Source organism: Numenius arquata, chromosome 4 (assembly GCF_964106895.1).
Source record: "Numenius arquata chromosome 4, bNumArq3.hap1.1, whole genome shotgun sequence".
NCBI classification, from domain to species: Eukaryota; Metazoa; Chordata; class Aves; order Charadriiformes; family Scolopacidae; genus Numenius; species Numenius arquata.
In genome coordinates, this window is record NC_133579.1 from 35,429,413 (window position 1) to 35,443,584 (window position 14,172).

General features: G+C 36.7%; 1 protein-coding gene across 1 annotated transcript in view; it reads right to left on the reverse strand.

Moving 5' to 3' along the window:
* The window catches only part of GABBR2 (gamma-aminobutyric acid type B receptor subunit 2), a 486,116-nt gene that overhangs the window by 244,028 nt on the left and 227,916 nt on the right, over positions 1-14,172 (reverse strand). The window contains exons 6-8 of the mRNA XM_074146426.1: positions 11,803-11,868; positions 4,633-4,824; positions 3,375-3,611 (exon numbers count right to left, since the gene is read on the reverse strand). Of these exons, the coding sequence (XP_074002527.1) occupies positions 3,375-3,611; positions 4,633-4,824; positions 11,803-11,868 (495 nt within the window). The remainder of the gene's footprint in view (positions 1-3,374; positions 3,612-4,632; positions 4,825-11,802; positions 11,869-14,172) is intronic.

Below are 14,172 nucleotides of genomic sequence, written 5' to 3' on the forward strand. Positions count from 1 at the left end.
TAACCGTACAATGCCTAACTTGATTTGAAAACAGCCAGCATCAGGGGATCTGGCTGCAGAATTGGGACATTCAGATTAACAAAACTGTAGGAACATCCCTGCAGGTCTTTCATTTATTCATACTCCATTTCTCATCACAAATTCCTTTTGTACCTGTAAAACAGTATCCATTTTACCTTTGAAAAAGTATAGCAGATAACCATATTTATTAGTGTTTTCTGATAAAACACCAATTATATGTTTCCTTGCTCTGTATTCAAAATACATGTGAAAATTACATGGTAATCAACATGACTATAAGTCAGATAAGCACAAAGGAAAAATAACAGAAGGAATCATTTTGCTAAGAGAAAAAAAATTCCAGAAAAAGAGCAGAACTTTCATGAATGTTTAAGGAATAGCTATAATTTTCTTTCCAATAGATTTCTGAGCATAGAATTAGAATAAGTAACATCTATGTACTGAATTTCTGACGCACAAAAAGAGGATTAGTCCTGTCAAGACTTTGGACCATAGCCTAAACTGTTTTCTAAATGTTGTTGCCTAGAAAAAAAAGAAAATCAGGAAAAAGAACAGAAAATGGCAAGAATGACATTCTGTGTAATGAGGAACTACCACACCACCCCCAGCAAATCTTTTCAAAATTGTTTTAAAAATTCCACAAAAAACACCACTCAGCAGTGATTATATTTTTTGTGGTTTACTATAAATAATTTCAAAGAAAATTAAAATTGGGTAAAGGGATTTATTATTTATGACATGACAATGTTTCTGATATCATATTCACAGAAAGCATAAAGAAAGATGCCTCTTCTTAATAGATTTTGCATTTTTAGATTCTTGTCTACAGCCTGTCTACCTTATCCTCTTACCCAATAATTAACAACATGTTTTACTATATCATTGGATGAGGTTTTGAATATTGATAAGATTAAGTCCTTCCTTTTATTTCTTCTGTTTTCAGAAACTCATTTTATATTTGGCATAGATACTGTAGAATAAATAAATGTCCTTTTCCTGTTTAGAATAAGTTTTTAAAAATAAATTGTAAAAATTTTATACTAAAATACCTTTTCTGGAAAAAAAAATATTAAAATGAGATTTGGCACTCCAAGACCTAAAACTTATGTTCCAGTGAAAGTTTTAAATTAGGTCACAAATGACAGCAGTTTATTAGACTGAAGAATAAGAAGTTTAAAAATATTTCTGGTAAGAATCAATCTGTTCCTTCAACTTTCTGAACATGTCAATGCAAAATTTTAATATCTGCTATAAAACTCTTCTTTTTCATACTGTCTGGAAAAACTCAATTATTGTTTGTTCTAATCATATCCTAAGAAAGTGTAGCTGCTATAGATTTTCTTCTCTCCATATCTTTTTGATCAAAATGTTTTTGTGAACGTATTATAGGAACAAGAAGCATGATCCTTGGAAATACCAAATTTGGGCTCTGCATTGTCACAATGACTTGGTAGACCAATCTTAAAGTGAAACGTTTTACAAAGTGCCTCAGAGAAGCACTAAATGCAGTGAATAATTGTGCAGTAATTTCTTTAAAAACCATTATACCTGAAGGAATAAAGTAAGTAAACATGGCTACGGCTGAATATGGTTGGTGAAACTTTGATTCATTCCCTCCCTGAAGGGATGCAGTTCATAGCTGAGGTTTTTCTGGTGTCTCTGAAACTAATATAAAAGCGCCTTCTTCATCTTACAGGTTTGGGGATTTTTTTCTTTGGGGAAGCATTGAAGGGCAATTAAGCAGTGCTAATGAAATCTATCAATTTTACCACAATCGGCTGTCAAGACTAAACAGCAGGCAAAAAGACTAAAATGAGGAAAGAAAAAAGAAGGAACTACATAGCAATATACAATTTCAACCACAGCGAGAGATACTGTACTAGGAATAACTGAGGACAAGCATCTGATTCCCTGCAGAGTCTGGTTCATAGCTGCTACTGACTGAAAGTTTCATCACAGATCCAGTCCTAGTACGGGTGCAATGGGATACCCAATTCTTTTACTGAAACCTTCAGTCAAATTCAATATAAAAAGAAAGGAAAATTTATATTGTACAGGCAACTAGATTCTAGTATTGTCTTGCTGCATGATTGTTTTTCGCTAAATCCTAAATTAGTTTCAATTGTACTATGATACAAAACATAAGCTTCTTCAGCAATAAACAAAGACACCAAAAAGTTGAGCCTGCACTCATTGTTGATGTCTATATGTAGGCATTTCCTCCTTGAACCAATTTATGACATATATGACAACCTCAGTTCTGCTACTCCAACGTGTTTTGAGGTTAACTGGTATCCAAGAAAATTTAAATTATCACGGGAACAGAATCTGACAAGCTACTGCACAGTGGCACAAATGATTGGCAACTTTCTGCATGCTCTTGCTGCAAAGAGGTGCCTAAAAGCACTCCCTCTGTGCACGGCTGAAATACACATTTCCTCAAAACTCTGGTTTCCTTATCTAGCCATGTTGCAGCCCAAGTACGCTGATTAGTCAAGCTTGATCAAGTAGGTTCCTTGTTTGCTGCTATTGGAAACTGTGAAGACCATTCTCCCTGAAATGGAGTCTGCTCCTCTCTCTTGGTGAAGCAGTACAGCACTACAGACTTCTGAACACATAGGTGCCACTAACTTCTGACTGACATTGCCTCAAATACAATTAAGTAATTAAGAAGTTTTAGGGCCACACTCCTATTGCCCGTTTTGCTCTGCTAAAACCTAGAAGCACTGTCAATAAAGGAAAATTTACTATGAATTTGCAACGGTGCAACTGAAAACATAATGAGGTTATTACTATATGTGACCAGTTCTTCTTAAGTCATAGTCAACGTGCTTTGCACTTGACTATGAAAAAATGCAAATTATAAATAAACCTAAATGACAACTGAAGTATGTTGTAAGAATATCTAGGATGTACAGCACTGGAGTTGGAGACTTTAGTGTACTATTACCTATTACCAAAAATAAAGGATGCAGGGAAATAGGAGGTATGTTCAGAAGACATGCCAGCTACTCCTCAACTGCTAAAGCAGTCACTTAAAAGGTCACTGCAGCTTGCAACACTTGTGGTTCCCTTGAGACCATTCTGAATTGTTAATTCAGATGACATTCATGCTTAAAAATCTGATAACTGAGGAACCGTACAGTTGGCATCAGAAGACAGGTAATGAGCAAGAGTCTCAAGACAACAACATTAAATTTTAAGATAAAGTACAACTGGGGAAGCTCTGAAGATCTAAGAAATACACAACTGTGTTTCTTTTTCAAGAGTATTTAAAATTTAATGCTTACTTCAGCTACTGACATAAAATCACAAGCCTCCTCCCACCCCACAAGTATCTGTTTAGGACTTACTGTTACTCCAAAGAAGTTGGTTTCATTCATAGCATCCAGAAAAATTTTGCCAAGTTTGTGATTTGTGTAGTTAAAATCTTCAATTTTTTGGTGCTTGTTGGTGGCATTCAGATACTTCATTGCCCGCTGCAGGGTCTTGGCAATCACCCATATTCCATCATAGGCATAACCATGAAATTTGCTGGATTGGCCATCACCGCGCTTAGCATTGTATTCCTTTTCATATTGTTGTGGAGTCTGCAGAGGAGAAAAACTTTAGTTTTATTTCAATACTTAACATTTTACAGAGTTGTGTCCAAAGCTACACCTTGAACTGCACCCTCCAATTTAGAGACACGCATGACTAATACAGAAAAGGCCGCCAAAACAAAAATTAAGAAAGAAATTAAAATTCCAAGACGGACTGAAAAGCAGTTGTTCCACTTCTATGCATGGACAACTCGCTTTATTTTGCTTCTGTAGAAAAGACTTCAGTTCAACCAAATCTACCAGTGTATTGGTGAGCCATAATACCAGAACAGAGAATAACTCTGTATCCCTGCAATTTAGTGGTCTGACTACACTTTATAGGATAATGCAAATCAAATAACATTTATTTGAGCAACTATTTGCTTAGCATGGAATTATCTAGTTTTCTATGCTCTTTATGGTGTGCTATCTTATGATGAGTTGCCTTTTCGTAAAGTTGACTTTTGTGCTCACTCACCAGGGCATTAAAGACAGATGAAAAGAAGATGAAAAGCAGTGGAAGCAGGCATGTTTATTCACTGGCCAGAGTTTGCATGAATTTGTTCTGTGATAAAATGTTACATACTTTATGGAAATACCACATATTTAAAATAAGGCCCCGCTCCATAGTTCTGAGAAGCAAAAACCACCAATGAATTTGGACTAGGTTTAAACAGAAAAGTTTTCCATTTCTTTGCTCAGTTATTTAACTTGACATGACACAGCATATGATACCGCAGACTATAATTCAAGCTTTACTGTACATTTAACTGTAATGTTCATACAGGGGGAAGAAGACAGATTTGAGGCAAGGGACTTTACTGCTTCCTTACCCTGTAGAGAATCGGAATTGGTTTCTAAATGTTTAAAAATTGCAAACCAGTGGAAAGATGAGACTTACTATGATGACTGCCAGATCTCTTTGTAGAAGAACCCTTTAGCTTCAACTTCTTCCGCAGTGCTTTGCTATGTCAAGACAGTGGTGAGACAACTGATTGTATAATAAAACAGTTAGAGGAAAAATACTAACCCTTCCTGATATGGTCTTTATCATTTTTGAGCTGAGAGGCTCAAAATCCACTCCAATATAACCTTCCATGGCTGCAAGAAGATTTTTGCTGAGACATTGTGAGGAATTAATCCAGGATTCCCACCAAAGGTTTTCATACCACCCTGGAATAATCCACTGATATTTGCTGCCATACATTTCTTCATCATAAGCCTACAAAGAAAAAGAAATAGAAAAGAAAAGCTAAGCAACATTGTAATAGATGTATTAAATATAAAAGTAATTGTTTTCTGTTCATGTTTTTTTCCACTATTAATGAAATTATGGCATAATTGAAGGATATACAAGTATTTGGAACAGTTTAGAATAATTACTTGCTAATAATGAAGACTCTTTTCTTGAAGATTCCCATTATTAGAATTCAGGTCACAAGAAGAGAATTTACTGAAACCTATTTTGCTTTTAGTAGACCATTTATTCAAAAACAGAAACATAAAATACTGGATTCTAAAACGGGGGAGTGAAAGAGCAATAATGGCAGAAGGCACAGCATTTGCACAAAAAATTCTCCATAACAGAACTATTACATGAGTGGTAGGATCATCATGCTAACATGTTTAAACTAAATTATTATCATTCAAATATTATCCTAAATACCATATAAAATAGCATAAGGTTAAACAAGAAAACTTGGATCCTAGGCACCATCAAATCACAATGTTGCAAATATGAATTATGTGACTGTGCTAAAATGGAGACCACAGGGACATTAAGCAAGCAGTTTCTTCTGAGGAGCATGAATCAATAGTAAACTGATAAAGCAAGCAAATTTCAGTGATTTTTTTTTTTCCAGAAAGAAATTTCTTCGGGTGAAATTCTATATTGTTTGAATACTGAATACAGCCCACTCTACTTAAAGATACTGAGATGGTTCTCTCCTTTCAATACATAGCAGATACATATAACAGGAAACAGAAATACCTTATTAAGTCAGGCACATATGCTGTTGTGCCTAAAAACTGATCTATTCAGAGTAGATATTCTACTCCACTGTGAAGAGTGTTCTAGGATAAAATTAGCAAATTTTATCTCAGATGTTTCTCTCACTGTCTTGTAACAAGGTGTTTTTCTTTTGACATTTCAGTCAGACTCCATTTCGAAACAGCAGGTTTCATGCTTCTTCGGCTCATAATATAAGCAATACTGGAGATACAAGATGTAAGATAAAAATTCCAGTTTTAAGAAATACATGGTACAGTCTTAGTGCTCCTAACTGACAAAATGCTACGTCTTCACAGAAAATGTTACAGAAGGAGGAAATCATGAGAATGCAAGCAGGACATATTAGTCATTCAGAACATAACTGTTTTGAAAAGTATTCCAAAGATCATACCAAAAGCCTATCAGATAAATAAAGATGAGTAGCAAAAAATGTGGAATATGACAGCCTCCTAAATACATTAATACCCAAATGAAAATTGGGTTTTAAATCTGTGAAGGCTATTATAATGATGCCAACTCAGTTCATAAATGTATTGTGTATAAAGCAGATTTGTTTGGTCCCTGGTTGCAGGAGCTTTTGTTCAGCCAAAATCAAATTTCACGCATTTGTATACAATATCACTTGAAAGCATTCCTGTCTGAAAACCAGTGTCTTGCATCTCATATCTTACTTATTCCACAATCCACATAAATTGTTTGTCTTTCTCTCGCTCATTAGTTCTACCCTTCCAGGAACACATATGCTTTTGCCTTCCTGCCCATCGCCGCTCCTGCTACACTGCATTCACCTGTGAGGAAAACAGAAATCCTGTCCTGCAATACTTTCTGATGTCAAAAAGAGTTTCCATTACACAAGAAGGTCATTCAAGACCTTTCAGTAGTACAGTGTATTTTATTTGACAGTTTTCAAATCTCTGAGGACACAAATTAACACAAAATTGCACTTTTAGAGACGGACAATGATCAGTAGCTTTTCCTGTTCTCTATATATTAAAGTCTCAAATCATGTGTTTCAAGAAATTATTGGCTATTAATATTCTGAAATTGGAGCTGTTGGAATTTTTCTGTTTGCACTTGAGCTTGTTTCCTGCGTAATCTAGGAAATGTCCTGGGATATGGCTTCAAAATTAAAAGTTTCAAAACAGCCAGGAATTCCATCCTGGAAATAAGGGATCATTCCAAAGGCTGTACTGAAACTTTCCCATTACTGCAAGAATTTGGTTACACATCTAAATTTTGCTTTAGAAACTAAACTCCAAACACTCAAAGAGCTGGCTACTCTTCATTTGAGACCTGGTGGAATGGTAGGGTTTGAAGAGTAATTTGGACAGGCAAAAGAAAGAGGAACAAAATCAGTTCCTCTAAAGCTGAGCACCATGACCACGCAGACACCTTTCTAGTGACAGCACAGTTGTTAAGTGTTCAGTCATTTCAGTGTTTGGATTACAGAAGACTTGTTTCAAAATGATGCTTTCTGCCTCCATTTCTTCCCTGTTGATTCTACTAAATGGAGATGATTTTGATGCTTAAAAGAATAATTTCCATGAAATACATGGATCTTTCTTGCACTGTTTGAATGCACACAGACCACTTATTACAGGTTTCAGTTTCTAAGGGGAAGGTTTGGTGGCAGACAAGAGCATGGCAAAGAAGGTTTACAAGTGCTTTACACCATCAGAACAGCATAAAGTAGTCATATGTCTTCCCTAATCTTTCCCTCATGCCCTATCTAGGCCACAAAGCCCTGAGCTGCTCTCAAGCACACAGGAAACTGTCCTGGACATTTTTTGCCCTTGTGAGACTGAATTGATTTTTTTTTAAACTTTTCATTCTTGTTTGGATCCACGAAGACATGCTTATTTACAACAAATAAATTTCTGTAAGAGATCTTTCTACGTGTAGAAAACAATTACTGGCAGTTTGTGTAAATGGGCCTGCAAATCCTTAACCCCACTGAATTTCCATCATGTTTCCATCATGTTTCCATCATGACAGCATGGACACATCCTATAGCCCACCTCTTCAAGAATGGCTGTAGACTTCTGAATTGCAATGAACCTCCATCTGTTTCGCACTAAAAATCAATAGTGCTGAAACAGAAACTCAGCAGTAAAACTCAGTCAGCTCAAGGAGAACAGAGTCCAGTCCTTTGGTATTAAATATGCTGATTAAGCTTGGCTTTAGTTATTATTAAATGTTTACTAAAAGAGCCACGTAAAGCTCATGCAGTGACCTATGTATAATAGTAATCTTCTTTAATTGTCTTCAGACAGATAATTGTATCAGCGAGGCCTCAGTCTTGATGTGTGCATGGCTACATTGCATTATCTCGTTGGCTTAAAGAAAATATGTTGGAAAAATTCCCACTACCACTATTTTTAAAATAAAATTTTCTGCAGAACTGAAGTTTTCGTTGGGAAGATGCTAATGTTAATGCATGCTAATCCAATTTCAAAAAAAGATGATGTCTATCCAACACAGTTGACCATTTTGATTGCTGAAGTGTTAAGTTTTGAGCAAAATACCCTAATTTCTATTCCATGAAAAATATCACATTCATCCCACTGAGGTGAAACAACATTAGAAAGCTAAGATTTCCCATAGAATTAAAAATGCTAACTGTTTTTGACACCACTGCTAAATGAATAGCTAAGCTTATTCAAATCATCGTAGGAAACACCTGCTAACATTCACTATGGCTTGAATTAGTCCTGTGATGTTTGTAAAGTTTGCCACTGAATTAGACTATCTTTCAGTCCATTTATCTTTGAGTTATGTGCTCTGCATCTTTTCTCTCTGTGTGTGTAGGGGGAAGGGGGAGTAAAATAGCCAGGCAAAATGAAAATGAGCATATCATGCTCAAAGAAGAGTAACGAAGCTGGTGAAAGGTCTAGAGAACAAGTCCTGTGAGGAGGGGCTGAGGGAAGCCTGGAGCAAAGGAAGTTCAGGGGAGACCTTATGGTTCTCTACAGCTACCTAAAAGGAGGTTTTAGTGAGGTGGGGATCAGTCTCCCAAGTTACAAGTGATAGGACAAGAGGAAATAGCCTCAAGTTGTTCCAGGGAAGGTTTAGGACGGATATTAGGAAAAATTTCTCCACTGAAAGGGTTGTCAAGCCTTGAAACAGGCTGCCCAGGGAAGTGCTGGAGTCGCCATCCCTTGAGGTACTTAAAAGACATGCAGATGTGGCGCTTAGGGACATAGTTTAGTGGGACTTGGCAGTGTTAGGTTAACAGTTGGACCCAATGATCTTAAAGGTCTTTTCCAACCTAAATGATTCTGTGATTCTATACAAACTCCAATAGATATCCTGAGGAAACCTCACAGCATAGGATTGTTGAATCCACACAGAAAACTGAGGCAGACTTTAAAGATTTTCCCACCTACATAAATCACTAGCAAATAATATTCCAGTTATAACCACAACCAGGAAAAAAATAATAATCTTGAACTAGTACACTAGCACTTTCATTAAACAAACTTAAAGCCTCTCTCTGGCTGATATCAGCCACCCTGCAAAATATAACAAGTGAAACCCTTCTGAAGATACACCTGGGGAAAGGGGTTAAAAAACTTGACATATCTAAATTATTGTGCTCTTAGACACATAGCTGTAGGAGTGCATGAGTCAACAATATATTTTATGACTAATAACAAGCTTACTGACATATTGTAGTGCATTAATATATAAATGACCTACTTTGAACTGCCCTCTCCTGCACTGAGTCTCCTGCTGAAACTCTCATATAAATACATTTATATCAACCTAAATACATGATCTCTCAGATTTCTTCAGGCTCCAGAAAAGTCCACCTTATTATTTTTGACACTAATGTACTTTAGAAGCAGCCATCACACTTTAAATTGCTCTGTGTTACGCACACTTCCCATGCTAGTACTAAACTATTGCCACAGTGGGTATTTGTGTGAAGGAGACATCCCCCACCTGAAATCCTTCAGACTAGAGTGATGTAGGCAAGGAGACACCCTGCTTCTCTGAGGACTTCTAGGATTTCTTCAGTGGCCTCACATGGACATGGACTTGGATTATAGAAGGCGGCAACTAGATACTAAAGGCAGTGGCATAAGGCGAGGCCAATCTCTTCTTAAATACTGGGTTGGAAGACAGTCTTGACTGGGACCCCTCAGCTGGGGAAATGCAGCCTAACTGCAAGAGATCTGAGGAAGAGCTGGGCCATGAGAGGACCATTCTTTCTTCCAGGAATGTAAAAATGGGAGATTATCTCTGTCAATCCAATTTAAATGCTGGAACAAAAAGATCTATACACAAAGACCCATCAAAGATCAGAAGAATGAAAAACAAAATAATACTTTCCATTTCTTTCTGGATGCAAACAGATATTTTTTCCTTCCAAATATACTCGACAATCTCCTTTCCAAATTTTGGCAGCAACTGGGACACCTGCTGAGTATGAGCCAACATGTGTCTAAGGCACATGTAGCACTCAGATTTTGAAATTCTGCTTTTCCTTTCTTTGCTTGGAGAGGTAACTTTCCCTGTAAGAAAACACTAAAAAACACCCTCTGAAATTTAGAGGCCATCATTATTGCTTTTCCATTATATTTATTGTGCTCTGGGCTCATACAGGATTAACCTGGTTATTTAGACTAAGAATTCAATACCAATACAAATTTAGGCCAGTAAAATCTGCTTGTTTGGGATTTTTTTTTAACAAGTACAAATAAAGACCCACATTTTAATCCTGCTACTTTCAATGGCAATCACACTATGCATGTTTGCAGCACATTCACACACACAAATAAAGGGTGAGGATAGGGAATTTTATCTATGCTGGTCTTACTACATTTCCCTTATCACAGAATCATAGAATTATAGAATGTTTAGAGTTGGAAGGGACCTTAAAGATCATCTTGTTCCAACCCCCCTGGCATAGGCAGGTATACCTACCACTAGTCCAGATTGCTCAAAGCCCCATCCAAGCTGGCCTTGAATGGTTCCAGAGATGGAGCATATACCATCTCTCTGGGCAACCTGTTCCAATGATTCACCACCCTCACTGTAAAAAATTTCTTCCTTATATCTAGTCTAAATCTACCCTCTTTTAATTTAAAGCCATTACCCCTTGACCTATTGCAACAGGCGCTGCTAAAAAGTTGGTCCCCATCTTTCCTGCAGGCCTCCTTTAAGTACTAAAAGGTTGCAATATGGTCTCCCTGGAGCCTTCTCTTCTCCAGGCTGAACAGTCTCAGCCGTCTCAGCCTGTCCTTATAGGAGAGGTGCTCCAGTCCTCTGATCATCTTTGTGGTCTTCCTCTGGACTCACTCCAACAAGTCCATGTCCTTCTTATGTTGGGGGCTCCAGAGCTGGACACAGTACTCCAGGAGAGGTCTCATGAGACTGGAGTAGAGGGGCAGAGTCACCTCCCTTGACCTGCTGGCCATGCTTCTTTTGGTGCAGCCCAGGATGCGGTTGGCTTTCTGGGCTGCCAACGCACATTGTTGGGTCATCTTAAGTTTCTCATCAACCAACACCCCCGAGTCATTCTCCTCAGGGCTACACTCAATCTACTGTCCGCACAGCCTGTATTTGTGCTTAGGATTGCCCCAATCCAGGTGCAGGACCTTGCATTTTAATTAAAAAACCCTTTTTTGACAAACTAATATTTGCTTTCATGTAAAGCATGCAAAACATACAGCAGTCAGAAGTGAATGACAACTGTACACTTAGTAACATTTTGAACAGCAGAAATAATTAGAGTTGCTTAGTTAGCATGTATAGGAACTGCTTGAATTTCTTATTCTTTCAAAGCAAAACATACAAAACTGCATACGCGCAGACATTACCATCCGAATACAACTCTTGGACAATATTCAAATCTTGCAGTTGTCTCTATCTGCTGCTACATATACAAGTGTTTCCCTGTATCTGACATGAAGAGAAAGGCTCAAGCTCGATTTGACATTTAATTCCACTACAGGAAAGCAATAAGAAGCAGCTAACCATGCAGTCCACACCTAAATTCCACTGAAGTCAAGTACAAAGTATTTCATTGAAACAGAAATGGAGCTAAGCATGTGTAACTTCTCTTGAAGATATAAACCTTGACAGAGCTGAACCCCATGAGGAAATGCTTATGCTCAAATGTATTTTTTTGTTCAAATGTAACTCATTCTTTATTCTGATATGCGATTAAATATATTTACTTACACAGCAGAAAACTTTCACAGCCATTTCCTCATCAAACTGGCCAAGGATTATCCGAACGTCATTACCCTGCAGATTGAATAAGATACGTTTCAGTTAAATACAGTCACAGCCTTTCCAGAAACCATTTCAGTTGACTATTCAAACCGTGTAGAGAGTTAGCACAGATTACAGCTGCAGACAGCAAAATTAATTCAGAACTATTCAATTTTTGTAAGTTCAAAAACTTGAAATACTGCAAGAGACGGCAGCTGAGGTGTTTGAAGAAAATGATTAAGCAATAGCACTAATGAGAATAAAACTGTAATGTTTATTTTGTCAAATATTATCATTCAGTAACACTAAATATCAAATACTCTTTTGATCACTTGCAAGATTTCATTTAAAATTATGCATATTAAAACCAGCTGAAAATATATGCTTTCCACTGCTTACATGAACTAATGCTGTAAAGTTTAGAGACTGGAGATTTGTGAGATAAAATGCCTCGATATTATGCCCACTTTAGTAATTTTTAAAGGTTTTACTCATACAACGTCTTCTCTACAGTCACTATAACACATTGTCAATCCGTCCTCTCCTCCTCTCTACCACCCCACACATTAAAAAAAAATCACACTTTAAGAATCTATGACTGAAGTCAAAAGAGATCATTTTATTTTCATACTTAGAAACATATTAAGAAAATATTCCTAAATTCAGGAGCATATGCTGGAAAATATTTCTTCAGGAACTGGGCTAGCTTTTTTCTCATGTGAAAAATCGCTGCTAACATCTATAAAACACAGAACAGATAGCTTTTTATGACTTAACATTTCCTTTTATTTCACACAAAAGCTGGATTCTCAGCAAAAGGTTGAGCAAATCTAATTTTTCATTTCTTTTACAAAACATTTGGTTAGAATTACTAATAGCTCTTTCCGTCTCCAAGGAAAAAAGAAACAGATGATCCAGTGTGAATTTCAGTGGCAAAAAACATTTCAGTTTTAATTAAATCAATTTATCAAAGATTTCCAGTTTAGATAATTTCGATGTTTATTTCCTGTTGAGTAGAAAATATTATGATGGACAGTGCAGAAAGATACTAGAATGCTTCTGCAATTAAATGCATGAAATTAGTATCACTCTTAGCATGGTTAAAGTGGCAAAGTACTTAATATGCTTTGCTCATTCTGAACCTGTGCATTTTCAGTAAGCCTGCTGCTCTTTATTTTTATATTTAGCCACAGATTGATTAAGTAATGCAAATCTTATTGAAGTGGATTAGATTCTTTTTTAAAACAAATCTAACATGGTCACATGAAACTAAACAAACAAATTAAACAAATTACAGCAATACTAATGCAGTTTTTTAAGGACTATAGATAGATACAGGAATTATGCAACAAAAAAAAAAACCCTCATCCATTATTTCTATTTTTCACATTTTAAAAATAATTTTGGTCACTCTTGGAATTCCTACTCTGAATCACTTGACCTCTCTGAACATAAAAATGCAGATTTAATATTTGAAAAAAGGGTAGCAAAGTTTGGTTAAAAAAGAAATGATGCAGCACCTAATTATAAAACTTAGAATAAACTCCTTTTCATTTTATAACATGATGAGAAGCAATGTAAAAAAAAAAAACAACAAAAAAAACAGAAGATGTGTGGCCTCATAGTTTATGAGCTCCAGAGACTGTAGTCAGGGTGTAGAGAATAACCCTATAGTGCATGTGCAGCAACACTGCCTGCTGTCTGTGCAACAACCTTCAGACTGAAGGTGTAGTGTCTGTAGTGTGTGATTCCACGCCTTAGGACATTGCTTCCCCCTGATTGTCACATAAACCAGAGTATATTCCCCACAGTGACTACTCTTTTACTGTAAAGCACTACAAGAACTGTATAGTGCGTCCTTTTTTTTTTTCCTCAGAAATATCCCATTTCAATAACGTTTCTGTCTGCAAGGATTGTGTTATACTAATATCATTGTGCAGTTTAGCAATAGCACTCGGACCCAAATCTTCCACATTTAGCCACATAGAGTATGAGGCACTACAATTCCTTTAGTCTAAAGGCATGCAAACACAAAAGAAACTCATCTTGAATATGTTTTCCTCACAAGGCATAGCAGAGCATCTATTCTAATATCGGCAGTCAATCCTATTTTCAAACATGTTCTGTTCTTGTTCAGGCACCCAAGCAAATGGGTGTATTTGCTGATTTATCCAGCTGTCAGCAGATCTTAGTTCTGAATATCTGACCACCTTAATACCTAAGGATTTCAGGGAAGCTGGATTTTCTGTCAGGCAGGAATCTCCACTTCCAGCACGGGCTGAGCTTTCAATGCCGGAGCAGAAAATCTGCAAAATGTGAGAACCACAACCGAACCAA